This window comes from Trichomycterus rosablanca, chromosome 27, assembly GCF_030014385.1.
Source record: "Trichomycterus rosablanca isolate fTriRos1 chromosome 27, fTriRos1.hap1, whole genome shotgun sequence".
Lineage (NCBI taxonomy): Eukaryota > Metazoa > Chordata > Actinopteri > Siluriformes > Trichomycteridae > Trichomycterus > Trichomycterus rosablanca.
This window is the reverse complement of record NC_086014.1, coordinates 1,608,979-1,636,701: the sequence shown is the minus strand read 5'-3', so window position 1 is coordinate 1,636,701 and position 27,723 is coordinate 1,608,979. Positions and strand designations below refer to the sequence as shown.

The window sequence follows — 27,723 nt, the reverse complement described above, 5'->3', positions numbered from 1 at the left end:
TCCACCTTGTAGATGTAAAGTCAGAGACGATCGCTCATCTATTGCTGCTGTTTGAGTCGGTCATCTTCTAGACCTTCATCAGTGGTCACAGGACGCTGCCCACGGGGCGCTGTTGGCTGGATATTTTTGGTTGGTGGACTATTCTCAGTCCGGCAGCGCTGCTGTGTTGTATCCACTCATACCAGCACAACACACACTAACACACCACCACCATGTCAGTGTCACTGCAGTGCTGAGAATGATCCACCACCTAAATAATACCTGCTCTGTAGTGGTCCTGTGGGGGTCCTGACCATTGAAGAACAGCATGAAAGGGGGTAACAAAGCATGCAGAGAAACAGGTGGACTACAGTCAGTAATTGTAGAACTACAAAGTGCTTCTATATGGTAAGTGGAGCTGATAACATGGACAGTGAGTGTAGAAACAAGGAGGTGGTTTTAATGTTATGGCTGATCAGTGTAGTTTCTATATTTATACAGCTGGGGTCCAATCACAGACCAGTCGCCGTATCCTCGATATCCACCGACGTTAAATGAACACGTTTACCTGCCACGCCTCAGTTCTAACGTATAAATTACATTCAGTCCGGTTGCTCATATATATTCAAATATCTATCAAAAAGACCTGCAGGGTCATGAGATAAAATAAAGCTGGGAGGATCAAAAATAGGTTTTGAATAAGAGGCCTTTTGATCCTTTTATTTTACTCCCTTTAAAGTCTGCCGTCTGTCAAACCATAAAAAGAAAAATCACTTTAATAAAACAATGAACGAAATGTAAAAAAATAAAATATTATGAAAATAAGCCACAACCTGCATGGAAATTTGGTACCTATTTTATTAAAATAATTCACTTTTCAGTTGGTTAAATCAATAACCTGTTTAATTCTATTATTTGGCTTCAATTATCTGCCCTTTTCTCTGATCTTTCCTGCAGTTTAGATCTTTTGAAGCACAAAGTCAGTCACCAGTGGAGAGTTCGAATGTGAAATCAGCTATAATAACGCTTTCATAACATTTCAGCAACCACAGAATACACGGTATCAATATATTTTTATTTAACAGAAGCAATTAAGTGGTTGCCTAGTGGGTAGAGCTGTGGGTTACCAACTGGAAGGCTGTGGGTTTGAATCCTGGCTCTGCCATGCAGCTGCTGTTGGGGCCCTTGAGCAAAGCCCTTATCACTTTTGGCTCTGGAAGCACCAGACACTATTATTATTATTATTATTATTATTATTATTATTATCATAATTATAAATAGTATTATTATTAGTTATTATTATTATTATTATTATCATAATTATAAATAGTATTATTATTATTATTATTATCATAATTATAAATAGTATTATTATTAGTTATTATTATTATTATTATTATTATTATTGTTATTATTTTTACTATTATTATTATTATCATCATTATTATCATTATTATTATTATATTATTATCATTATTATTAGTAGTAGTATTAGTGTTATTATTATTATATTATTATTATCATTATTATTATTATTATTATCATTATTATTATTATTGTTATCATTATTATTATTATTATTATTATTATCATTATTATTATTAGTAGTAGTATTAGTGTTATTATTATTATATTATTATTATCAATATTATTATTATTATTATCATTATTATTATTATTGTTATTATTATTATTATTATCATTATTATTATTGTTATCATTATTATTATTATTATTATCATTATTATTATCATTATCGTTATTATTACGATTTATAATTTATTATTATCATTATTATTATTATCATTATTATTATTATCATTCGTAATGTATTATTATTATTATTTTTATTATTATTATCATTATATTATCATTATTATTATTATTATTATTATTATTATTATCATTCGTAATTTATTATTATTATTATTATTGTCATAACTTTTGTTATTATTAATATTTTAATATTATTATTATTATTATTATTATTATTGTTTTGTTGTTATTATTATTATTAAATCGCCAGCATCACTATCAACCTTTTAGCAACAGTTTGGGAAAGGCCTTTTCCACCCCTGTGGAAGGCTGTGGGCCACTGTTGGAGACCCTTATCAGTTTGGATCTGGAAGCAAATGGCATTATTCTTCTTCTTATTATTTATTCTTATTATTTTTATATACTTCATGTAAAAGCCCCCCCCCCCCCTGTTTTTTTAGTGAGGTTGAGGACACAGTTAGCTGAATTTGGTGCTCAGAGCTCTGACATAAACCTAATTGAACATCTCTGAGATGAATTGAAGCACTGATTACGAGAGCCTGATCTTACTAATGCTCGTTTGAGTACACGGGCACAAATTTTCAAGGAGGCGCTCGATAATTCTAAGGAAAGCCTTCCGAGAGGAGTAGAGGCTGTTATACCTGTATTAATGGCTGTGGTTTTTAAATAATAAGTCTAATAAGCTTATGATCAGGTGTCCACATAGTGTGCACCTCATGAGGTACAGATATGAGAACTGGAGGCTTTATTTAGCAGCAGTTTAGCATACAGTGATCAAGCAGATTGTGATGTTTGCTTATTTATTTGCTGCGTTTCATCTCCAACAAAGTGTCAATTGCTTCCTAATGGCTGTTTTCCCTTCACCTTTCACTTTGCATTAACATTCATTAAAACATCTGGCTCGTTCGTTTGTGCCATCTGCACGTGCTCGGTAAATATGCTGAGAACAAACTGCATTTAATAGATTAAAACCTTCACGTGTAAAAATGAAGGAGGAAAAATATGTGCATGATTTGGACCGACAGAGCGGCGGTTCTGTTTTTCTCTGTTGTTTGTCTGTTGCATTTGTGAATTATGCACGCCACATTTCCATCTCATTGCTTATTAATGTAATTTCACCATTATTTAATCATGTCTCTTGTTGTTAACACGTCGGCTGAAAATAAAAATGCAATTAGAAAAAAAAAGTAATAAAAGCAAATGAAAAAAGAAAAAGAAAACAAAAAGTCAAGGTTGAAACAAATCAGAGTGCAGATGAGATTGTCAAATCAGGCGTGAATTAATCATACTTCACAGCCCATTTCATGCAGATCGCTACGAGTTTCGCATCTATTGCGAGTGGCATTTTAGTATCGCGGCTTATTTAATTACTCGTACAGATTTTTCACCCGTCAGATCACGCCAGGGCCTAACGGGAGGAAACAAACAGTGCTCACATGTGGAGCGTTAACATTTACTTACATTTATTACCTAAAAAGACATTTCTGATCGGACTGAGGCAGTTGAAGCCTTGCAGTTATCGAGAGGACACTGGTTCAAGCCCCACTTCTGCCAGGTTGTCACTGTTGGGCCCTTGAGCAAGGCCCTTAAGCCTCAATTGCTTAGACAATATACTGTCACAGTACTGTAAGTCCCTTCAGATGAAAGCATCCACTAAATGCCGAAAACTTAAATGTAAATGTAAATGGTGATATTGACTTTAATGCTTTGTTCTTTAAGGTCACAGAGACTCCAGTGCTGTGTGGGTCAAATAAAAAGACACTGAGTTCAAACTTTACCAAATTAATGATCAAATTAACTGTGTGTGTGTGGTGGGGGCATTTTGTTAAAGGTTGTGTGTGTGTGTGTGTGTATGTGTGTAAGAGAGTCAGCTGTATCCTTAACACCAGACAGAAAGTAAAAACAATTAAAACTTGGGGATCCATATGTGTATTAGTATTATTTATTTATTTTTTCTATTTTATTGATGCATTTCTCCCATTTCCTCCTAATTTAGCGTAGTCAATTTATCTTCCACTGCTGGGGGTCCCTGATTGCAGTCGAGGTGGGCAGTGTGCAGCCCTTAGCGGACCCCTTTTCACCTACGTACTCTGCACAGGCGCCTCTCTATCTGCTAATCAGCTTTTGAAGACCCCACCCACATAGTCCGGTCATGCCGCCCCCTAGCAGAGCCGTGTCTGCTGCAGGCACTGCCAATTATGCCCGCTAGATGGCGGCCAGCCGACCGGTGGCAATGTTGAGTTTCGAACCGAGTGGAATATCCCTCGGATAGTGCTAGTGCAATATCCCGCTGCGCCACCTGGGCCACATTAATTTCATTCTTATGTTCTACTACGTCTTCATCCTGGTCAGGGTCACGGTGGATCCGGTTCTCCCTGGATCAATAGGCACAATGTGATAAAACAACCCAGAAAGGACACCAATCTATCGTGGGGCCTCGACCACCCAACTAATCAGACATAGCCAATCAGGCTGTGCCACCTGAACCCCGGGTATACATGCTTTCATGTTCTTAGTAACTTATTATTTTATTATTATAATTTTTTGCTTGTTTCTGTTTTGTTATTCTTACAGTTTTTTTTGTACGCTATGTATCTGCAGAAGTATTTGTCTTCTTTTACATTGTAAAATGAATGAATCAGTATAAATCATAATAAAAACATTAAAAACAAACTAATTAATTGCCTTTAATCATGGATACTAGCTGAGGTCTTTGAGAAACAGGGGTGTATACATTAGTAGATGTTTGGAAAACAATATTAATATAAAACATTGTTTATTTGCAGCTTCATGAATCAATCAAACTAAAAAAGGCTCAGGATATTTTACGAGCTGTTAAAGAGGCTAAAAAAGATAATTACAGTACATTTCAATCAATTCATCACCAGCTGTGTGTATAAATGTGTAAAAATAAAATAAAATCACAGCCCGCTCACCGGTGTTCTGATCGATGGAGAAATACGGCTGTCCTTCCAGGATGCTGTACACCAGTTTGGCGCTGTTTCCGTAAACGGGGTCGTCTGCATCGGTCGCCGTGACCCTTGTGACCGAAGTACCTACAGAGCAATAAAAAAAGGGGACGGAAATGTAAATCATGTATTTTTAATGATTTAGAAGTCGGACTAATGTTTCCTTTCAGTTTCATGTGTGTTTGATTTATATTTTCTTTAAATACAAGCATGTTTTGTGTATCTGAATATTATTATTATTCTGCACAGTATGAAAGGCTGCATTCACATGCACGCCAAAAGTATCTGGACACCATTGGGCATTAAAATTAAACAACACCCTCCTTACTCTTTCGGTCAAAAGAGCTTTAGTGAGATTAGGCACTGATTCTGGATGCTCCAGTTCAGCCATGTACAGGCCACTGGTGTTTCTCCACACGAACTCATCGAACTACGTCTTTATGGACCTCACAGCACAGTCATGCTGGAAAAGAAAGGCCTGGAAGTGTATAACTTGTATAACTTAATAATAATAATAATAATAAATGTATAACTTGATTGATTTAATACATGGAATTGAAAGAGAAGCATGTCTACTCGCCCTGACCCTGATTTTGAATAAGAAAAGATAAATACAGGCAAAGACATTTAAAAAAATAATGTGGCGACCCTTCCAGGTGAGTGGAGGCTGTTGTAGTCGAAAGGGAGAATGGAAAGAGCTGAAACCATTTTATTTATTAGGATTTTAGTGCCATGTTTTACACACTTGGATTACATTCATGACAGGACAGGTAGTTACTGCTTACACAAGATTCATGGACTGTGGGAGGAAACTCTGCAAACTCTGCACAGAAAGGACCTGAAACCACTCAATCTGGGACCTTCTTGCTGTGAGGCGACAGTGCTACATGTTAATGCACATGATGTTGAGATGGGATGTCCAACAAGCCGATAGTCAGGCGTCCAAGTACTTTTGATCATGTTGTGTATGCATATCAGCTCAAACTGGATTAATATAAAGGACTTTGATATGAATTCCTGCGTTCCTGCGTGCTGTGATTAAGGCATGAAAAGTGCCGACTGTTGCACTAGTGCTAATGCTAAGCAGCTCTCTGACAGTGCAGATGGTGCGGTAATTGTTTGTAAAGGAGGTTCTGACAGCTCGGCTTAGCGCTCGCTCAGACGGCAGGATCGCGTTAGAGCTACAGGTACCCACCGCCGGCCGAACAGACCCTGAGACGTAAGCGTGTGCGCTGCGGCGTACGGACCGAGCGTCGCTTTGTCTAGCTTTGGTTGTGATCTTTGTGTGGTGCATTATTCAGGTCTCTCTGCAGCTGTGCTCCGGGGGAGAAATGTGCGGCAGAGTTTCTGATCCGGGGCACAGAGAGCCTCACGGTCGCTGCAGCTTGTTTACTTTCACAGGCGGGCAGCGACCTGTGCTGCAGTCTGATTGTTAAAGGGAGAAAATAAATGCCGACGCTAGTCTAGTGTCATTATAAAAGAAACAGACAGGGGCGTTCGGTTGGCGCGGAAGTCTGTTACACTGACTGGTGCCACCAGCCTGGTCTGATGTAGGGGGGGCTGGATGCGGAATCACCTTCGGCACAAGCAGCAGAGAAATATTTATTATTTTTTATTTATGCATTTTCTCCCAACTTTAGCGTATCCAATTCCCTGATTGCATTATGCTTCCTCTCTCCTGATGTTGATCTCCACCCTGATTGAGGAGAGCGAGACCGACTGCATCTTTTCACCTGCACGAGGCGAGTTCATATGCGGATCAGCTTTGTGTACGGAGAACCACACCCTGATTGACGCATTATTCCTCGACTATGTGCAGGCGCCATCAATCAGCCAGCAGAGGTCGTAATTGCATCAGTTATGAGGTTTCCCCTCCCCGTATGAACAACAGCCAATCATTGTTCGTGGCAGAGCTGAGATTCAAAACAACGAGTTTGAAACAGGAGCTCTGGTGGGCCACCTGAGTGCCGCAGAGACATATATGAAGTATAGCATACATGTACGTTCCACTAGCTGGTGAAAAGAAGATCCCAATGGCTCAAAGTGTCGTGGAAGGGCGGGTGTGCTAGTGTGTGGTCCTTCTAAGTCAGCATGACAATAAAATAGGGGATCTGCACATATCTAAGCTATACATAAAATATTATAAATAATAAACGTGGCCAGAAAGGAACCAGTATAAATGCCAGGACTGCTTGAGCATCTTTACACTTGGAATGAGCTGAGTTTTTTATTACCGACTAATAAAATGTGTCTGATCCTCAGCTCAAGCATGATAATACAGAAACAAACAGCCTGCACCAGCAACACAACAACTTTTCTTCCATCTATGACACAGTAATCATTTGCAGTCGTAGAAATGATAACACTGGAGCTGTGTGCTGTACATATAAACCAGCCACCCGGTAAACAACAACTAAAATTATGGGTCTGTTGTTTTTCTTTCTTTATTATTCTATTTGTGCATTTTTCACTTGTTTTCTCCCAATCCGGTCGTATTTAATAACCCAGCTGTGGCTCTTCCACTGCTGCAGACCCCGACCCTGAACGAGAAGGGCTGTGCCTGACACACTCAGCACCCAACCGCTTCTTTTCACCTGTGCGAGGTGGGTTCACACAGTCACACACTGATGTCCATTACTCCACATCTCTGACCAGCAGAGGTCGCAACTGCAGCAGTGAAGGCTTTACTCTCGGTCAGGTGTAGCACAGTCTGTCCATTTTAAAAGGTGCAGAAGGTAGACTGGTCAATCTCAAAGTGAGTAGTGAGTGGACACTCTGTCCAGCGTGTCCCTGTCTTGATTGTCTTGATGTACTGATGATATAAAAATATGAACAGCTTACTTATTGTAATTACAAGGTGCAGATGTAGCCTAGTGGTTAAGATACTGGACGAATAATCAGAAGGTCTCTGGTTTAAGCCCCACCACTGCTATGCTGCCACTGCTGGGCCCTTGAGCAAGGCCCTTAACCTTCAATTGTTTAATAGTAATAATAGTAATAATAATAAAAATAATAATAATAATAATAGTAATAATAATAGCAATAATAATAATAGTACTACTACTACTAGAAATAATAATAATAATAGTAATAATAATAATAGTACTACTACTACTAATAATAACAATAATAATAATAACAATAATATAAATAATAATAGTACTACTAATAATAATAATAGTAATAATAATAATAGTAATAATAATAATAATAACAATAATGATAATAATAATAATACTTATAATAATAATAATAACAACAACAATAATAATAATAGTACTTCTACTACTACTACTACAACTAATAATAATAATATTAATATTAATAATAATAATAATAAAAATTATAGTAATAATAATAATAATAATAGTAATAATAATAATAATAGTAATAATAATAATAATAATTATAACAATAATAACAATAAGAGGAAACATTGCATTTTGACTCCAAACCAGACTGTATTATTGCAACCCAATTATTTTTGCTGTAGAGAGCCTGATGTGTGTGAGCCTAGGTGTGTGTGTGTGTGTGTGTGTGTGTGTGTGTGTGTGTGTGTGTTGGACATTTACAGTGTACAAATCAAACGAAGCCCTCACTGATGCCACGGCTTACCTGTGTCTCTTCACAGTGCTCGTTACAGCCGAACACTAACAAGTACAACAGATCACCGGGTGTGATTGTAGAGTGTGTGTGTGTGTGTGTGTTCAACATGTGTTTAGTAGATTCCTTATCACAAACACCCTTCAAAAACAGTAGGAGCACCCCTCAGCTCAGGATTTACTCTGCTGTGTTGTTTCTGTGCTGGGTGTGAGCGAGAGACAGGCTGATTCATGTTAAGATAAAAGTCGTGCATTTATCACGCCGGTTGGAAGTGTGTGTTCGCTTTCATTTAGTCGTCGCTCACTCCGCCGCTGCCTCAGAGCACCGCGACTTAATAAAGAAGCTTCTGATTTGCCGAGTGCCGAAGGACGCCTGCCAACACTCCTGCTTCTGCATCGGTTCTGCATCTGACCGATCGGTACCGGATAGCAGCTCGGACACAAATAAATAAATAAATAAACACAAACTGATCAGCAGGCTGGATGGGAAGTGTGTGTATGTGTACTAGCTTGAAGATGCATCACACCATTATTTAATAGCCTTAGGCCTTGTTTTGCATCGTTAAAAGCCGTAGGCATTGTCCATGCTAATGTGTATAAATTTAACAACACACACGTCCTGGTTTGGTCTTTTTATCTGCATAAATATACCATTTCTATCCATAAAAGTTCAAGTTAGCAGTAATGTCAACAATGAGAGGTTCATAAAGACGTGACAACACTCCAGTGTCCCCACACAGACGAACTGGAACATCACATGCGTGCATCATTTCCATTCCCAGGACATTATATATAACATTAAAACCACCTCCTTGTTTCTACACTCACTGTCCATGTTATTCAATTCAATTCAATTCAACTTTATTGTCATTATACAATACAGGGTTGTACAGTATAACGAAACACTGTCAGGCTACATCTCCAGTGCAGACAATGAAAGACAATAGTGCAAAAACAATGGGGGAGGGGATGGGGGAAGTTACCAAAAGAAAACCATACATAAGGTGCATAGACAAGGTGCAATGACAAGACAATATAAGGTGCAAAAACAATATAAGGTGCAAGAACAAAACAAGGTGCAAGAACAAAAGCAAGGTGCATAGACAGATTGAGGTAGTGGATTTGGATTTAGCAGCTAGGTTTGGGTAAACAAATTCGAGGTAGTGGATTAGCAGCAAGAGTGCCGTAAAAGTGCGAGTGCAACAGTCGTAGAGGTGGTTATGTCCTGGTAGTTATAGTAGGAATGACTAGTTTAACCGCTCGTGGGTAGAAACTGTTCTTGAGTCTGGTGGTTCTGGCTCGAATGGTCCGGTACCTCTTCCCAGATGGCAGTGGCTGGAACAGGAAGTGGCTGGGGTGTGTGGGGTCAGAGGAAATGTTCCTGGCTTTCCTCAGACATCTTTTATTGTAGATGTCCAGTATGGGTGGGAGTGCGGTTGCAGTGATGTGCTGGGCAGTTTTCACCACCCTTTGAAGAGCCTTGTGTTCAGCAGCTGTGGCACTGCCGTACCAGACCGTGATGCAGCTTGTCATGATACTCTCCACAGTGGATCTATAGAAGTTACAGAGAAGCTGCTGTGGCAGGTTGACTCTCCTCAGTCTTCGAAGGAAGTGGAGACGTTGTTGTGCCTTTTTGATGACGTGTGATGTGTTGAGTGACCAGGTGAGATCCTCAGCTAGGTGGACGCCAAGGAACTTGAAGCTGCTCACTCTTTCCACCGTTGTCCCCTCGATGCTCAGTGGTGTGTGCACTCTACTCCCCCGTCTGAAGTCGATGACCATCTCCTTGGTTTTGCTAACATTGAGGGAGAGGTTGTTAGCAGTGCTCCACTCTGTGAGCATCCTCACTTCCTCCCTGTACAGCCTCTCATCATCGTTGGTGATTCTGCCGATTATTGTGATGTCGTCGGCAAACTTTATGATGGTGTTGGAGCTGTGTTTTGAGATGCAGTCGTATGTGTACAGTGTGTACAGCATAGGTGAGAGGACGCAACCTTGTGGGCATCCTGTGCTGAGTGTGAGGACGGGGGAGGTGTGGTCACCCATCCTAACAGATTGTGGTCTGGAGCTAAGAAAGTCCATAATCCAACTGCATATTGTGTGACTAATCCCAAGTGTGCTCAGTTTGGAGATCAGTCTGGATGGGATGATGGTGTTAAAGGCAGAACTGAAGTCAATAAACAACATCCTGACATATGTGTTAACTCCATCCAGGTGACTGAGTGCGGTGTGCATTGCCAGAGAAACTGCGTCATCAGTAGATCTGTTGGCACGGTAGGCAAACTGATGAGTGTCCAGGGTGATAGGAAGACTACTCTTAATATGAGCCAAGATCAGTCTCTCGAAGCACTTCATCACTATGGGTGTGAGAGCGATGGGGCGGTAGTCATTCAAACATGTGATGCTGGACTTCTTTGGGACTGGTATGATGGTGGTGGCCTTGAAACAGGCAGGAACAGTAGACTGTGCCAGGGAAAGGTTAAAGATGTCTGTGAAGGTGGCAGCCAGCTGGTTGGCTGGATCAGCTCCACTTACCATATAGAAGCACTTTGTAGCTCTACAATTACTGACTGTTGTCCATCTGTTTCTCTGCATGCTTTGTTCCCCGCTTTCATGCTGTTCTTCAATGGTCAGGACCCCCACAGGACCACCACAGAGCAGGTATTATTTAGGTGGTGGATCATTCTCAGCACTGCAGTGACACTGACATGGTGCTGGTGTGTTAGTGTGTGTTGTGCTGCTGGACTGAGAATAGTCCACCAACCAAAAATATCCAGCCAACAGCCCCCCGTGGGCAGCGTCCTGTGACCACTGATGAAGGTCTAGAAGATGACCGACTCAAACAGCAGCAATAGATGAGCGATCGTCTCTGACTTTACATCTACAAGGTGGACCGACTAGGTAGGAGCGTCTAATAGAGTGGACAGTGAGTGGACACGGTGTTTAAAAACTCCAGCACAACACACACTAACACACCACCACCATGTCAGTGTCACTGCAGTGCTGAGAATGATCCACCACCTAAATAATACCTGCTCTGTGGGGGTCCTGTGGGGGTCCTAAGCATTGAAGAACAGCAAGAAAGCAGGTTAAAAAGGAATGTAGAGAAACAGATGGACTACAGTCAGTAATTGTAGAAACTCCTGATCTCAATAATTAGTAGGAATGTCCATACGCACAATTTTAGTCCTAGTCATGTGACATTAATTTGCATTGCTGATTGGTAGACTGATTTAGCCGTCCACGATTCCACCCGCTGTTCACACACACACACACACACACACACACACACACACACACACACACAGAAACACTGCAGCGAATGCAAATGTATTAAAGACGATCGTTTTGTGAAACTGTGAAGTCAGTGAGCTGTGAAATAACTCTGTCTGTGGCCTCACACTGAAAGCAGAAGGAGCGAGGGATTAGAGTCGCTTTCATTCACGTCGCTTCAGATTGGTGAGTATTAGCTCGTCCTTGAGATCCGTCGCACGGAGAATTCCCGACTCGGTCTCAACTTTGTGCCCAAGTGCAAACGTAATCGACCCGGGCTTCGTTAATCGACTGTGGGACGTAAAACTGCTCTGTGATGCTGAGGAAATTATTCAGCTATAAGAGGAGAAAGAAAACCTTTTATTGTTATATATACATTTACAGGTGTATATTAGAGCTTTATTTTGGAGGCCAGGGTCAAATGCAGAGTCAGAAATTATACAGATCCCTGGAGTCAGAAAGGTTAGGGGTCTCAGGAAGCCGGATTCAAAACCTCAACCTTCCGACTGATAGAAAAGAGGTGAAACTCATGAGTCTCCAACAGCTAGCCAGAGAATATAATTAAATCAGCTGGTTTTGGTGGTTCGGAATGGATTTAAAAATAGGCACAATCTATACATAACGTTTACAATACACGTTTTCTATACACAACATTTTCAATACCTAACATTTTCTATACTTGACATTTTCAATAGTATACACGTTTACTATACTATACATGTTTTCTATACCTAACATTTTCTATACATCACGTTTACTATACTATACATGTTTTCTATACGTGACATTTTCTATACATCACGTTTTCTATACTATACATGTTTTCTATACCTAACATTTTCTATACATCACGTTTTCTATACTATACATGTTTTCTATACCTAACATTTTCTATACATCACGTTTTCTATACTATACATGTTTTCTATACCTAACATTTTCTATACATCACGTTTTTTATACTATACATGTTTTCTATACCTAACAATTTCTATATGTGATGTTTTCTATACTATACACGTTTTCTATACCTAACATTTTCTATATGATATTTTCTATACCTAACATTTTATATATGTGACATTTTCTATGTGATGTTTTCTATACTATACACATTTTCTATACCTAACATTTTCTATACGTCACGTTTTCTATACTATACACAACGTTTTCTATACCTAACATTTTCTATGTGATGTTTTCTATACTATACACGTTTTCTATACCTAACATCTTCTATACGTTACGTTTTCTATACTATACACGTTTTCTATACCTAACATTTTCTATGTGATGTTTTCTATACTATACACGCTTTCTATACCTAACATCTTCTATACGTGACGTTTTCTATACACGTTAACAATATACAACGTATTCTATACACAACATTTATGATACGGAACATTTTCTATACCTAATGTTTTCTATACTCTTTCTATACCTAACATTCTTTATATCGAACATTTTCGATACACAATGTTTACGATCTGCGTTTTCTATACACATTTTCTATACACACCCTTTTCTATACACCACGTTCTGCCTGCATCCTCTGCACTACTCTGCTACGCTGTAACACGAACACTCAGTAAAATCCTATTTGCGGCTGAAGGAGTGTCAGCACTACGTTTAAAACTCCGGGGAGGTGGATTTCGTTATGGGACGCAGATTGAATAAAAAAAAAAAATGAAGGGACACCTTGTACCCACTGTACACATGGACACCCTGATAGAAAATCAATAGCGAGCCTCCTTGAGAAGTGCCAGGGTAAAGAAATGTGGATAAATACTGAAGTGCGGTTCAGGTCCGCTGAGGATTCTTCAACCTGACTGTTTATGAAGGTTCAGAAGCACGTTCAGTAAAGAAGTGGCATCACTGGTAATCCTCAGTGTGTCCCAGAAACAACAACCAGTCCGGTTTTAGTAGAAAATGTGTCACAGTACTGGTCTTCTACCACATAACGTCAAATCCTTGTCCAGTCTCAATCCTGGATGTTTTATTAGCACTGTGCCTAAAGCACTACCGAATTTTGGAGGTGTACTGTATACTAGAACCCTGGAATCATTTCAGTCTGAAGTATAAAAGTGACCAAAGAAAACTAAACCAACAGAAACAGCCCAGAACATCATTCCTCCTGCATCATACCCTGCATTTGGCAGCATTAATTTGTAAAAGTAAACATTGCCCATCCTTTTAACTCCTCAAATTCATCTGTCAGACTCTGATGGCAGTGTGCTTTATACCACTCCAACCAATGCACAGATCAGGCAAGAAACTTCTTCTACACCTCTGGCATGAATTTATATGTTGAATAAACACAAGTAACATCACAGTGTAAATTCCCAAATGCTTATTGAGTAAATGGGCACATAAATAAATAAATATAATAAATAAATGAATAAATAAATAAATAAAATAGAATAAAGTAAAATAAAAATAAATAAATAGAATATAAAAATTTAATAGGCATCATATTAATGATTATGGTTTTGCAAAAGAACACAGACAGTCCACATACTTTTGCCATATAGCGTATATCACTAATTTATAATCAAATAAATAAGGACATGGGCAGATAAATATTTTCTATGTTCAGTGTAGTAAGGTTTCCATTTAATATATAATAAATAAATAAATAAATAAATAAAACAGAATAAAGAAAAATGAATACATTTTAAAAATAGAAATAAATAATATATAAATATAAAAATATATAAATAATCACTAATTTATAATCAAATAAATAAGGACATGGCCTGATAAATATTTTCTAGGTTAGGTGTGGTAAGATTTCCATTTATTATATAATAAATAAATAAATAAATAAATAAAACAGAATAAAGTAAAATAAATAAATTTAAAAAGTAGAATTTATTAGACATCGTATTAATGATTATGGTTTTGTAAAAGGACACAGACAGTCCACATACGTTTGGCCATATAGCGTATATCAAAGGTTTCCATTTATTTACAGCCAGAAGTCTTTCAAGACGTCACTTCAATATTGGCAAAGCAAACGTCTCCACAGAGAACGAATCCCTAGATTTCCTTTTTAATAAAAGCATTATTATTTATTTCTTTGGTTATAAACTGAAGATTGTAAAGGTTTAAAGTTGAGTTATTACACCATTCTGATCTGTTATGATTAGTAATTTGGATGATTAAACTTAGGGAAGCATGCTGTAGGGATTTTTATGTGGCTGATTTAAAAGATTGTTGTATAACCCCGAGGCCTGGTAGGACATAATTGGCGCGCCCGTTCGAGGAACATAGTTTTACTCTGCATTAGTTATATAATTGGTACGGCAGTCGTAGGAGATAATCTTCTCCCTCTGGTACTTATATAATTGGTGCCAGGCTCGTGAGGAGGAAATATAGTTTTAGTGTGCAGCACTGTAGCACAGACCTGCCCGGAGTGACCGGTGAGCACCGGCTTGACTGTTTAAAATGCTGCTTTAGGGCTTTTTGAGGGGGTTTTCACACCCACATGGTGGCTGCAAACACTTTTATTCAACAGCGCAATAATAAACGTAGTAATAAGAAATGTGTTGCATATCGGAGAACTTGGGATCAGATTTGGTTCTGAATGCAGACTAGTCGTCCATTCGTCCAGGTTCGTCCACTACATTCGTCCAATTTGTTTCCTCATGGGCCTGGCACAAATTACATAAGTACCATGGGACTAAACCACTCTTCAGACTGCTGTACCAGTTATATAACTAATGTAGAATTAAACTATATCCCTCGAATGGGTGCCCAAATATGTCCTACCAGGACTTGAGCAATGGATGTGACAGAAACAACTAAATTCAATGATTAGGAGGGGTGTCCACATACTTTTGGCTATATAATATGTAGTATCTTTTGTACACACACACACACACAACTCTTTAAAGAGCCATTGTACGGCACCCCAGGCAGCACGGTGGCTTACAGCAAGAAGGTCCTGGTTTCGATCCCCAGGCAGGGCGGTGCGGGTCCTTTCTGTGTGGAGTTTGCATGTTCTCCCCGTGTCTGTGTGGGTTTCCTCCGGGAGCTCCGGTTTCCTCCCACAGTCCAAAAACATGCAGTCAGGTTAATTGGAGACACTGAATTGCCCTGTAGGTGAGTGTGTGTGTGTGTGTCTGCCCTGCGATGGACTGGCGCCCCGTCCAGGGTGTTAATGTGTGCCTTGCGCCCATTGAAAAACTGGGATAGGCTCCAGCACCCCTTTGCGACCCTGATTGGATAAGCGGTTAAGAAAGTGAGTGAGTGTACGGCGCCCCTGGAGCAGACAGGCTTAAGGGCCCAACAGTGGCTGAATGGCAGAGCTGGGATTCAAACTCTCAACCTTTTGATTGACAGCCTAAATCTCTACCCACTAGGCTACCACCGTTCCCCCTTCGTGTGTCAGACGGACAATCACATCAGCATCATCACAGAGCTCTTTTTTTTTCCAGCCCTGCGTGCGACCACAAGTGAAGAAAAGGAAAATCAGGCGCCCGCAGTGGGAGATCTATAGGTTCTGGTCTGAAGAGAGGGGAGTTGACCTGACCTGCTTGATTGCACCATGTAGCAGAGAGACACATTCACCTCCGTGAAGGCTGCCATCACACCTCCATCAGTCCTGTCGAAATTGCACACCGATCCATCCAGCCCGGATAATAGGCTGAGCCGAGGACCGTCGACAACAGCACACCGAGCCCCTCGCAGTGGCCTCCGCCGGTCTATTGTGCGGGATTTACATCCAGAGACGGGGCTACAGAAGGACGCTTACGGCGCGTGCCAACGCCTGTCGGCAGAGCCAGGGTGCGGAGGTGGGCACCTTCCCCTCTGAGCTGTCGTTCAGAGGTGTGTTTTTCTCACGGTGCGGTGATATACAGCGGGTACTATAATTGAAAAGGGTGGTTCCTGCACGCTGTTTATCACAGGACATGAGCAACGCCAAGAGCGCTAAGGAGGTTGATCATAAATAACAATGAGGCCGCCGTCCAAGTTCCACCTCGGCAACCTGGTCTGCTAATTCACATAAAGAACATCCACATGTAGTCAAACGTGTAGGGGCACCTGATTATTGAGTTCAGAAAGTTCAAGCCCCATCCATTCCACAAAAGTGCAAAAATAACTAAATAATTACAGAGGAACCTCGATTTAACGGAGTAAAAGGCTAAAAGGGGGAGCACTTGTCCGTAAAATGCAATTGTCAAATGCAAAGGTCCACAAAAGTGCTAAACATGCACATATGATCCACACTAAACTGAACAACCTGACTAGAAATGTAAATACGTCATGTAAAACCTGTAAATAAATATTCAGACTGGTTTTGCCGTGATGGTATAGTGGGACTCTCTATTAGAGTTTCTATTCTTCTGAGTCTGAAGCTCTGCTGGTGGCTACTGGTGCATAACTAAGCTCTAGAACTTGCAAACACAGAGAAAAAGGCGAGAACGAAGTGAGCCTCCCGACAAAACAGAGACATGTGCACCGGCTAGTGGACAATTACTGAACTACTGGTCTTGGTTCGCTTCCTTCAGGGATTTAAAACAATCGGACCGGACATTCGTTTTCCAGATTTTGTCTGGAGGTCCGTTAAATCGAGGTTCCCTTGTGTATATAAAAGAATTTATGTGCATCTAACCTTTTTGGTAACAGTTTGGGAAAGTTAAATTCCTCTTCTAGCCTCTTTGTTCCCTGGTGGACAAAATAAAATAGTGCTTTAATAAGCTCGGTTTGGGGAACCTCAAACCCCTGACCTCCGTGCAACGGCGCCCCGCGACGGCAGGATGTTTACGGGAAGGAAACAATGAAACCCTTCCTTTGTATGCGTCTGACGGCTTAGACACGCGCCTGCCGTTCTGAAGTGGTGTGACATCGATTCACTTTAATTAGTTATTAAAGAACAAGCGCTTCACTCGCCGGCACTTCGGCTGAGACAAATTGTGGGACTTGGCGTCCTTAATTGTTCCCTCGACAGAGATGATTAAGTGAAGGGAAAAAGTAAACAGGATGCAAAATGTACATGAAAGATAAAGGCTGACGACGAGGCTGAAGGGTCAGACACTACAGCTGAGTTTAACTGAACTTCTATTATGGATTATTGAAAAAACAAGTAAGCATGTAGACAAACAATCCCTGTATAGAACCTGCTAATAAAACAACCAGTGTCGCATACAAGGTGCTGCTCATGTGAAGTACAAACACCTAGGAGCAACAACAGCTCAGCAACGTGGAAGCAGGAGCTTCAAGAATTTCACAAGCCTAAGATTATGCCAGCTGGAACTGTAAAAGCAAGGGTGGGTTAAACGTCACTGAATGATAATCTGGAGGTCTGGGATTTCTGGTTTCAAGTTGGAGAGTTTAAAAGAGGCGAAACAATGTCCCACAAGCACCAGGGTGCACCACAGACCACAAGAGACATCTCTAATCTAAATAAACCGATGAGACGGGATTAAAGACGAGAGTAGTGTTGGTCTGTACGTAGTACTTAGTAATAATAAGTGAGGTAAAAAACATATTGTAATATAGAGTTAGCAGCGTAGGGTTTATACAGAAGCAGATAATAAAGAGTAAGGTGCAAAGATCCAAGTAATATAGTCACTGCAGTGAAGAAAATCATAATCTGTTGACCACAGGGTGAATACACATCGTTTGGTAAGACCTAAATGGACGCATCGGAAGACCAACTGTCAGCCAGGCCATAAGACACACACACACACATATATATGTATATATAAATATATTCAATCAGTGTTTATTATCAACTCATCAATCATCTGCTCTAATGTTACTCATCTGGTTGGACAAATCAGAACTACCTACAGTAACTCATTAGGGTGGCTAGAGATACGGGGTTCGAATCCCAGGAGTGTTATCGACTGGTCAAGCATCTACACAGACATGACTGGCTACATCTTGGGGTGGGGTGGGGGGAGTTGAACAGCTTAGCCACTAGGAGGTGCACTTTCTAGGCGTGTGTCTCAGTGTAGATCCCAAGCCCGGATAAAAATACAGAGGGTTGTGTCAGGGAAGGACATCCGGTGTAAAAACTGTGCCGGACCGGTTATATGGAGCGGGATGATCTGTTTTGGCGAACCCTGATTACAGGAGCTGCCAAAAAAGGTGTTAAATGAGGTTGGGGTCCAGGTTCTGTGCCGACCACCGGAGTTCCTAATAATAAAAACACTTCCAAGCATGCCGTTAAGGACCTTTAATAGAGCATATACTTATGTTACCTACCTGTCTTTCTCTGCTATATATCTACATATTCATATACTTTTATTTTTAATTCTGTGCTGCCAATTATATCATATACTTTTTAGTTTACATTTGTGCTGCTGTACATTTCATTTCATATACTTTTGCAACGAAATGTCATTCTGCGTACACTTGTGTATAATGAATGACAATAAAGTTTGTCTAAGTCTAATTACTTCAAGAGAAGGATTTGGCATTTGTGCATGACGCTGGAAGTGTGTGTGTGTGTGTGTGTGTGTGTGTGTGTGTGTCACAAGGGAAAACCCAGTGCATAAAAGTGATTGCAATCTTCACAGAGTATATTATCCAAGCCTGCACCCACTCAGTGAGGTCGAGAGAGGTTTAGTGTGAGAGGAGAATGAGAGTGAGAGAGAGGAGGAAACATGGAAGTGAGAAAAGCCAGTACTGGGTAGGTGTGAGTGTGTATGTTTGCAAATGTGTGTATGTGTGTGTGTGTGTGTGTGTGTGTGTGTGTGTGTGTATTGGTTAGAGGTGCGAGTGCAGACCCAACACCATTTTCTGACTTCCTGTAAGTGTGAGTGTGTGTGTGTGTGTGATGAACTGACAGCCATCGGGACAACATGTGCAGACCAAGGGCTCAATCATAGCATGTATAGTTGGTATACACCGATCAGCCATAACATTAAAACCACCTACTTGTTTCTACACTCACTGTCCATTTTATCAGCTCCACTTACCATATAGAAGCACTTTGTAGTTCTACAATTACTGACTGTAGTCCATCTGTTTCTCTACATACCTTTTTAGCCTGCTGTGTTGTGCTGCTGGAGTTTTTAAACACCGTGTCCACTCACTGTCCACTCTATTAGACACTCCTACCTAGTCGGTCCACCTTGTAGATGTAAGGTCAGAGACGATCGCTCATCTATTGCTGCTGTTTGAGTCGTTCATCTTCTAGACCTTCATCAGTGGTCACAGGACGCTGCCCACGGGGCGCTGTCGGCTGGATGTTTTTGGTTGGTGGACTATTCTCAGTCCAGCAGTGACAGTGAGGTGTTTAAAAACTCCAGCAGCGCTGCTGTGTCTGATCCACTCATACCAGCACAACACACACTAACACACCACCACCATGTCAGTGTCACTGCAGTGCTGAGAATGATCCACCATCCAGGGTGAAACAAGGGAACAAAGCATGCAGAGAAACAGACGGACTACAGTCAGTAATTGTAGAACTACAAAGTGCTTCTATATGGTAAGTGGAGCTGATAAGATGGACAGTGAGTGTAGAAACAAGGAGGTGGTTTTAATGTTATGGCTGATCAGTGTATTATGCACAGTATAGAATATGTTCTTATCAATTATATGCTTTTAAATGCTATAGCAATAGTTTGGGAAGGGCCAAGGTCCATCAAAGTCCATTAAGACATGCTTTGATGAGTTTGTCGCCCTAAAAAAAAAAAAAAAACCTTGGAGTAAAGTGTAGAAGTGATCGCCAGCCTGGCTTCCGTCTCCAGCATCAGTCCCTGACCTCACAAAAGAGCGTTTGCCTTAATAAGCACAAACACCCGAACACAGACTCCAAAATCTTGAGAGCCTTTCCAAGCTAACCAGTTCCTCTAGGGTCCAAATATTCGGATGTTTGCGAATCACAGCTCATAAATATTCATCTCGGGTCAGATCAAGATCAGATCTGAACCTCCACATGTAGACGATGTGAATATACGCAAGCGTGATAAGAACTGGAAGGTTATGCATTAAAGGTTTCGAAAATGTATATTTTCTTTCATCCATAATGTTGTTGTTGATTTTTGATGTGTTTATGTGAGGTTTGCTGTTCGTTCACCCTTAAATCATTTCTTTGAGCACTAAAATGCAAACTTAGTAACAAACACAGTATCTGATTAGAGCATCCCTAAATAAATAAAGGTAAATAGAGGCATTATCTATTATTTTCAGCCTCTCATCCTGAGTTTCTACACTCACTGTCCATTTTATCAGCTCCACTTACCATATAGAAGCACTTTGTAGTTCTACAATTACTGACTGTAGTCCATCTGTTTCTCTGCATGCTTTGTTATCCTCCTTTCATGCTGTTCTTCAATGGTCAGGACCCCCACAGGACCAGCACAGAGCAGGTATTATTTAGGTGGTGGATCATTCTCAGCACTGCAGTGACACTGACATGGTGCTGTTATGAGTGGATCAGACACAGCAGCGCTGATGGACTGAGAATAGTCCACCAATCAAAAATATCCAGCCAACAGCGCCCCGTGGGCAGCGTACTGTGACCACCGATGAAGTTCTAGAAGATGACCGACTCAAACAGCAGCAATAGATGAGCGATCGTCTCTGACTTTACATCTACAAGGTGGACCGACTAGGTAGGAGTGTCTAATAGAGTGGACAGTGAGTGGACACGGTGTTTAAAAACATCAGCACAACACACACTAACACACCAGCACCATGTCAGTGTCACTGCAGTGCTGAGAATGATCCACCACCTAAATAATACCTGCTCTGTGGGGGTCCTGTGGGGGTCCTGACCATTCAAGAAAAGCATGAAAGGGGGCTAAAAAAGTATGTAGAGAAACAGATGGACTACAGTCAGTAATTGTAGAACGACAAAGTGCTCCTATATGGTAAGTGGAGCTGATAGAAATGAGATGAAAGAGGGATCGAGGCACTTTGATCTTTCTCCATTAAAGAAGACACCTTAGTCATCGAGGTGAGGGCACGCGAGGGGTTAAACTGGTTTCCTTCGAACATTCTGAAGCCCGAACGGAGGGGCGTACGTGCCCGGCGAGTAAATGTGACGCTTGGGTAAAGGAGGCGATGGTAGTTTCTCCTGACAAGCAATCCATCAGCGGGAACACACATGCACACACCTGCACACACACACACACACACACACACACACCGACTAAATGATGGATGCAAGACAAAATACAGAAAGGAAAATGAAAATACGATAAACATAAACGTGCATCTCAGATTTCTATTGAAAGCACCAATAAACAAATTAGTCATGTGACGCCGCTGCAGATTCCTTCGTACTGTCGTCTACTTTAATCAGACACACACAACTGATCTTATTTCTATAGTCTTAAAACAGCACATTCCCAAAAATAGACACTGTCAGAGGATTTAAATTGCTAATACACACATAATATTACACGTCTAAACCCCTGTCCTCCTCACAGTGGACAAATATATTCTATATATAATCCAGAATGCAGTCCTATAAAATTCAGCAAACACACACACACACACACACACACAGAGCTGCAGGGTCCTTCTTACAGTTACAAACACCTGAAAGCTTCCATCACAGACTGTAAACAAACCTAAAACTTAGATGATTAATTAATAACCCTTTTTAAAAAGAAAACAACACATATTTCAAGCAGAATACACTGCTGCAGAAAAACAGAGCTGCAGGGTAAGACCAGCACTGGCACGGTAGTTAACTGAAGGCTAGCCTCAAACCGCCGGGGATTAAAACCCGGGAGCTTTGGTGCACACATCGATGGAAGAATGTACATGTGTGCAGCTGGAAACCTGTTTTAGAATTTAGGAACATTCCCTGTAATGACAATTCTGAGTAAATATTTATTTATTAGGATTTTACCTTAATGTTTTACACACTTTGGTTACATTCATGACCGGTAGTTACTGCTTACATAAGATTAATCAGTTCAAGTTTTTAATATCAAACACACTCATGGACAATTCTGTATCTCCAATTCTCCTCACTTGCATGTTTTTGGACTGTGGGAGGAAACCGGAGCACAGGGGAGAACATACAAACTCCAGATAGAAAGGACCCAGACCCAGACCACTCCACCTGGGGATCGAACCCAGGACCCACCGCCCTCAGAGCAAATACAAGTAATAATTACATGTGCTTCGATTCATCACCAGCACCACCCACACTACCAACACAAATCTCACTCCTTAAGGACAAGCTAATAGCTAGTAAAGATCTGATAAATAGTACAGAGCATAGATGAGATACATTCAGTCACTACGAGGGATCTTCAAAAAGTTTCCACACTTCTATATTGTGGTTATAAGCGGTGAGGGTAGTAGGAGGAGGAGTAATAGATCGTGTCTGAGAGACTGAGAGACGCTTATAGTCCGGATTTTGCTCCATCTGATTTTCACCTTTTTAGACGCTCAAAGAAGCTTTAAGGGGAAGAAGATTTTCATGTGATGACGATGTGAAAGCAGCGGCGCATCAGTGGCTACACGCTCAACCAAATAAATATTTTGCTGATGGCATTAAAGCATTGGTACAACGCTGGAAGGTGACGGTGTAGAAAAGTGGACGGTACCCTACAGTACAATACTGTACGCATCCAAATCCTGAACCGTATATTCCGTACTTATTATCTATTGTCTGTTTCCGACTGTTTAAGTGAAGTTTGCTGAGGTTGTGAGGGTATTCGCTGGCAGATGCTGAGAGCAAATGTGAGACAGCAACTGTAAACAGTTGCGGTAGTAACGACACGGCGATTTGGGGTGCCCAGCTGCCGTTGTTGTGCTGTTATTATTATTATTATTATTATTATTCCACGGCACTGCTGTAATAAAATCTAATGCTGTCGGGTTTAAAATATCAGCCCTCTTCTGTGCAAGTGTTTCCTAGTCTTGAGAGGTAAATTTTGTACATTTGGCACTGGTACTTGGGTACTGTAAGGGTCAGCTGGCGATGGAGACGACTAATAAATGTGGGACTTACAAACCTGCCTTACCACAGGGTACCCAGGGGTAGAAACGAGCTTAGATGTTAGCTGTGAACTGATTCATGAGCATTATATTCGTTTATATTGATTTTTATGACCCGGTTTATCCTAATCAGGGTCGTAGTGGGTCCAGTTCCACTGCAGAAATACGCTGGACAGGGTGCCAATGCATCATACGAATTCAGATGTCCGTGTAGACGCTCGGCCAGCCGATAGAGTCAACAGAGATTCGAACCATGTGGGTTAGAGCGATAGACGGCTGCACCACCACTGTGATCGCTACAGAAATGTAACTTATTTAGGCGGGTGAAGTTTGAGCCGTTTGTTGAATTGTTTCTGCGCTATTGTTTAATGTTGGCACGACCACACAGAGATGAAACAACACAATCAGCCTTGAGCCAACGATCCCTGTTTACTGGCGCTAATTAGAATTAGGACTAATGTAAACAGCGGAGTAAAGAGCAAATAAATCACTTCGCACGCGGCAAATAATCAGCGATTTTAATTTGAGAGTGTTGACGAGGAGGCGCGGGGTCGAGCTGGTGTGTCGAACACAGCGTCGGCTGGAATGATAGCGGGGTTACGGCGGAGAGGCTACATGAAAAACAAGGCTACGCGCGGTAGCTCCTGCATATTTAATACACGTAGGAAGAGAGAGCCGGAGGGGGCGCGGCGTGTTAGGAGGCATCCCGGCATCCTGGCATCCCATCAAATTGGATGAACCTGAGCCAAAAGCGCGGGTACGAGAGAGTTCTCTCTCCTCACGTTCACTGCAGCCGAAGACGCTTCTCACGCGGGATCAGGCCTGTGGGCGCCGCTTCGGCCATGGCGGTTTAATTAATTATTAAAGCGATTAAATTTCATGAGGCGGAATTGCACTCTATTCTTTTCATATTCCAATAATGACAGCTTTGGATTTTATTGCAGGAATCATTAAAGCTAACTTGGTCCATCAAAATTACAGGAAACGTTCCACTGGGGACCGTCCACACCGGAGCTGTCGGCGGAACCGCCATCGTATCAAACTGTCGGCTATTATAGCAACAAAAACACCTCAGATGAAAGTGATACAACACTAAATGATATATAAATATATTAAACTGCTTCCAAATGTAAATCATACATCGTTTCAGACAGAAAAAAATACTGTATAATACGCATAAAATATATACCAACAAATTAAATACAATTAACTCTGTTCCAGCATGATCATATCCATGTGCACTTTCATCCTATTAAACACCACTGGGATGAATTGGGATGCCGAATCCAAGCCCTACCTTAAAAGCTTTTCCTGAATGTCCTGAATGCTGTTATAACCACCGGTTACAACACACTGTCCATTTTATCAGCCCCACTTACCATATAGAAGCACCTTGTAGTTCTACAATTACTGACTGTAGTCCATCTGTTTCTCTACATGGTCAGGACCCCCACAGGACCCCCACAGAGCAGGTATTATTTAGGTGGTGGATCATTCTCAGCACTGCAGTGACACTGACATGGTGCTGGTGTGTTAGTGTGTGTTGTGCTGGTGTGAGTAGATCAGACAGGAGTTTTTAAACACCTCACTGTCACTGCTGGACTGAGAATAGTCCACTAACCAAAAAAATCCAGCCAACAGCGCCCCATGGGCAGCGTCCTGTACCCACTGATGAAGGTCTAGAAGATGACCAATTAGGTAGGAGTGTCTAATAGAGTGGACAGTGAGTGGACACGGTATTTAAAAACTCCAGCAGCGCTGCTGTGTCTGATCCACTCATACCAGTGTCACTGCAGTGCTGAGAATGATCCACCACCTAAATAATACCTGCCCTGTGGTGGTCCTGTGGGGGTCCTGACTATGTAGAGAAACAGATGGACTACAGTCAGTAATTGTAGAACTGAGCTGATAAAATGGACAGTCAGTGGATATTTTATTTGTAATAAAACCTTTGAGTCTTTGAGGAGAAACAAACAGATGTAAAGGAAGAATCCCACTGCTGTAGTTTCTCTTTATCGTGTCTGATGGGTAACGTTAGCATCTGCTGATTAGTCTGTAAAATGGAACAACACGGTGACCCTGCGCCCATAACCATTACGCATTTCCTCTTGCAGTCCGTTCCCATAACACGATGGAACAAATCGTGGTTTTTTTTTCTTTTATAAGTCTGCCTGAACGGTTCTACCTTGTTTTATTTTTAAACGTCCGTTGGCTGTATTTATCTGTGTGTTCATTCTGTGCTTTATTTTACTCCGTCGCTCTATCAGAGCTTCAGGCTGATCATCTGCACCAGCAGTCTTATGCCGAGTATGCTGAATGGCTTCATTTCCTGACCACGTGCATTGTTTTTTTTTTTTGTGTGTGTGCTGCCTCCTGGGAGGAATGGGCTATGCTAATAGACTAGAGAAAAAATCCAGGAAACAACACACTTGGGTCCTGTTTTACTGGGGGCGCAATAATAGCAGAACAACAGCATTTTCATAGTAACAGCTGAATGAACTCAGGTAAAACGGCTTCTTACTCACTAACGCTGAGACATTAGGCAGGTGGATCACCGGGAGGAAAAGTTTTAGTGCCATTATAGACAGACAGCACAGACGCACAATGAACACCCGGGGGAAAAATCTGATTGTTTAGGATCTGAAGTCAGATGTGACCGGGATATTAACATTTTAAAACAAAGGCAGTGAATTTAATGTTGCTTAGTATAGTTACAAAGTTTAAATGGTCATATAAACATCATACACACATATGACATGATGAATTGGTAAATTGGGATGTTTAATCTAAGTGTGCAAAGACAAAATAGAATAAAATAGAACGCCTTTATTTGTCAAATATACATCTACATGGAGCTGCTCAGGTGGTGCAGCGCTAAAACACACTAGCACACCAGAGCTGGGATTTCGAACACATCGTTTCGAATCTCGGCTCTGCCTTCCAGCTAGGATGGATCACACAGGGTGGGAAAGCCAGACCAGGGCTCCTCATAATTGATGCAATTACGACCTCTGCTGGCTGATTGATGGCGAGGAATAACGCTGATCAGGGTGTGGCTCTCCGTACACAAAGCTGATCCGTATATGAACTCGCCTCGTGCAGGTGAAAAGATGCAGTCGGAGCTGCACACGTGTCGGAGGGGGCGTGTGTCAGTTGCGGCACTCCTCAGTCAAAGTGCAGGGTCAGTCACGAAGCTGAGAGGGTTAAGGGCCTTGCTCAAGGGTCCGACAGTGGCTGCATGGCAGAGCTTGGATTCAAACTCTTAACCTTTCAATTGATAGCCCAAAGTTCTACCCACTAGGCTACTACCGTCCCTGTCAGACTGGTACTAGGGCTAAGCGATATGACCAAAAAACTCATATCTAGATATGCTTCAGAGGAAAAAGGACCAAACCCCCTGACCTATAATTACCCTTCCTACCACAAGCCTGGTTTGACTATGGCTCTTCTCTGGACTAGCATCCATGTGAGGGAGTGAACTTCATCTGGCTGTCCAATCAGCTGAGTCTCTTGTTGTCTTTACTGATCATTAAACACCCACCTTATTAACCTGGTCCCTAATTCTGACTGATAGTGTTTTAAACGAATGGCGTCCCAAACTAACATATACATATACTGGTGTAGAGTACTCGTTTGGAAGCTGGGGTCAGAGCGCAGGGTCAGAGATTGTACGGCGCCCCTGGAGCTCAAGGACCCAACAGTGTCTGCATGGCAGAGCTGGGATTCAAACTCTTAACCTTTCAATTGATAGCCTAAAGCTCTACCCACTAGGCTACTACTGTCCACTGAATAAAATATAAAGCACTGCTGTCAGTCTGAATAAAAGTGTCTGATAAAGTGCAGTAAAAGTAACACAAAATAAAATAAATAACACCAAACGTTGAGAAGCCAAACTAATGAAGATTTAAAGCAGTAAAACCTTGTTTTACATACAGGAGTCGATACAGGAGTCGATACAGGAGTCGTGAGTTTCTCAGCAGCTCATCCCACTCACACAACTCGTATCCAGACTTTCACACGAGTTACTTTAAAGCTTTGAGCTACAGGTTCACTCAACATCACGATAAAGCAAGAACGCAAGACCAGTGTAACTCCATCCAGGGTCTGAAAGGGTGTGAAACCCTGGTGATCTCTCCACACAGACGCATATTACATCATCCTACACTCCCGAGAAGAGGGCGTGTCTAAATTCTTAGATA

The 27,723-nt window shown here is 41.2% G+C and overlaps 1 protein-coding gene across 1 annotated transcript in view; it reads right to left on the bottom strand.

Moving 5' to 3' along the window:
- cdh8 (cadherin 8) overlaps positions 1-27,723 on the bottom strand; it is a 131,260-nt gene that overhangs the window by 30,489 nt on the left and 73,048 nt on the right. Inside the window, exon 4 of the mRNA XM_062989397.1 lies at positions 4,692-4,811. Within this exon, the coding sequence (XP_062845467.1) occupies positions 4,692-4,811 (120 nt within the window). The remainder of the gene's footprint in view (positions 1-4,691; positions 4,812-27,723) is intronic.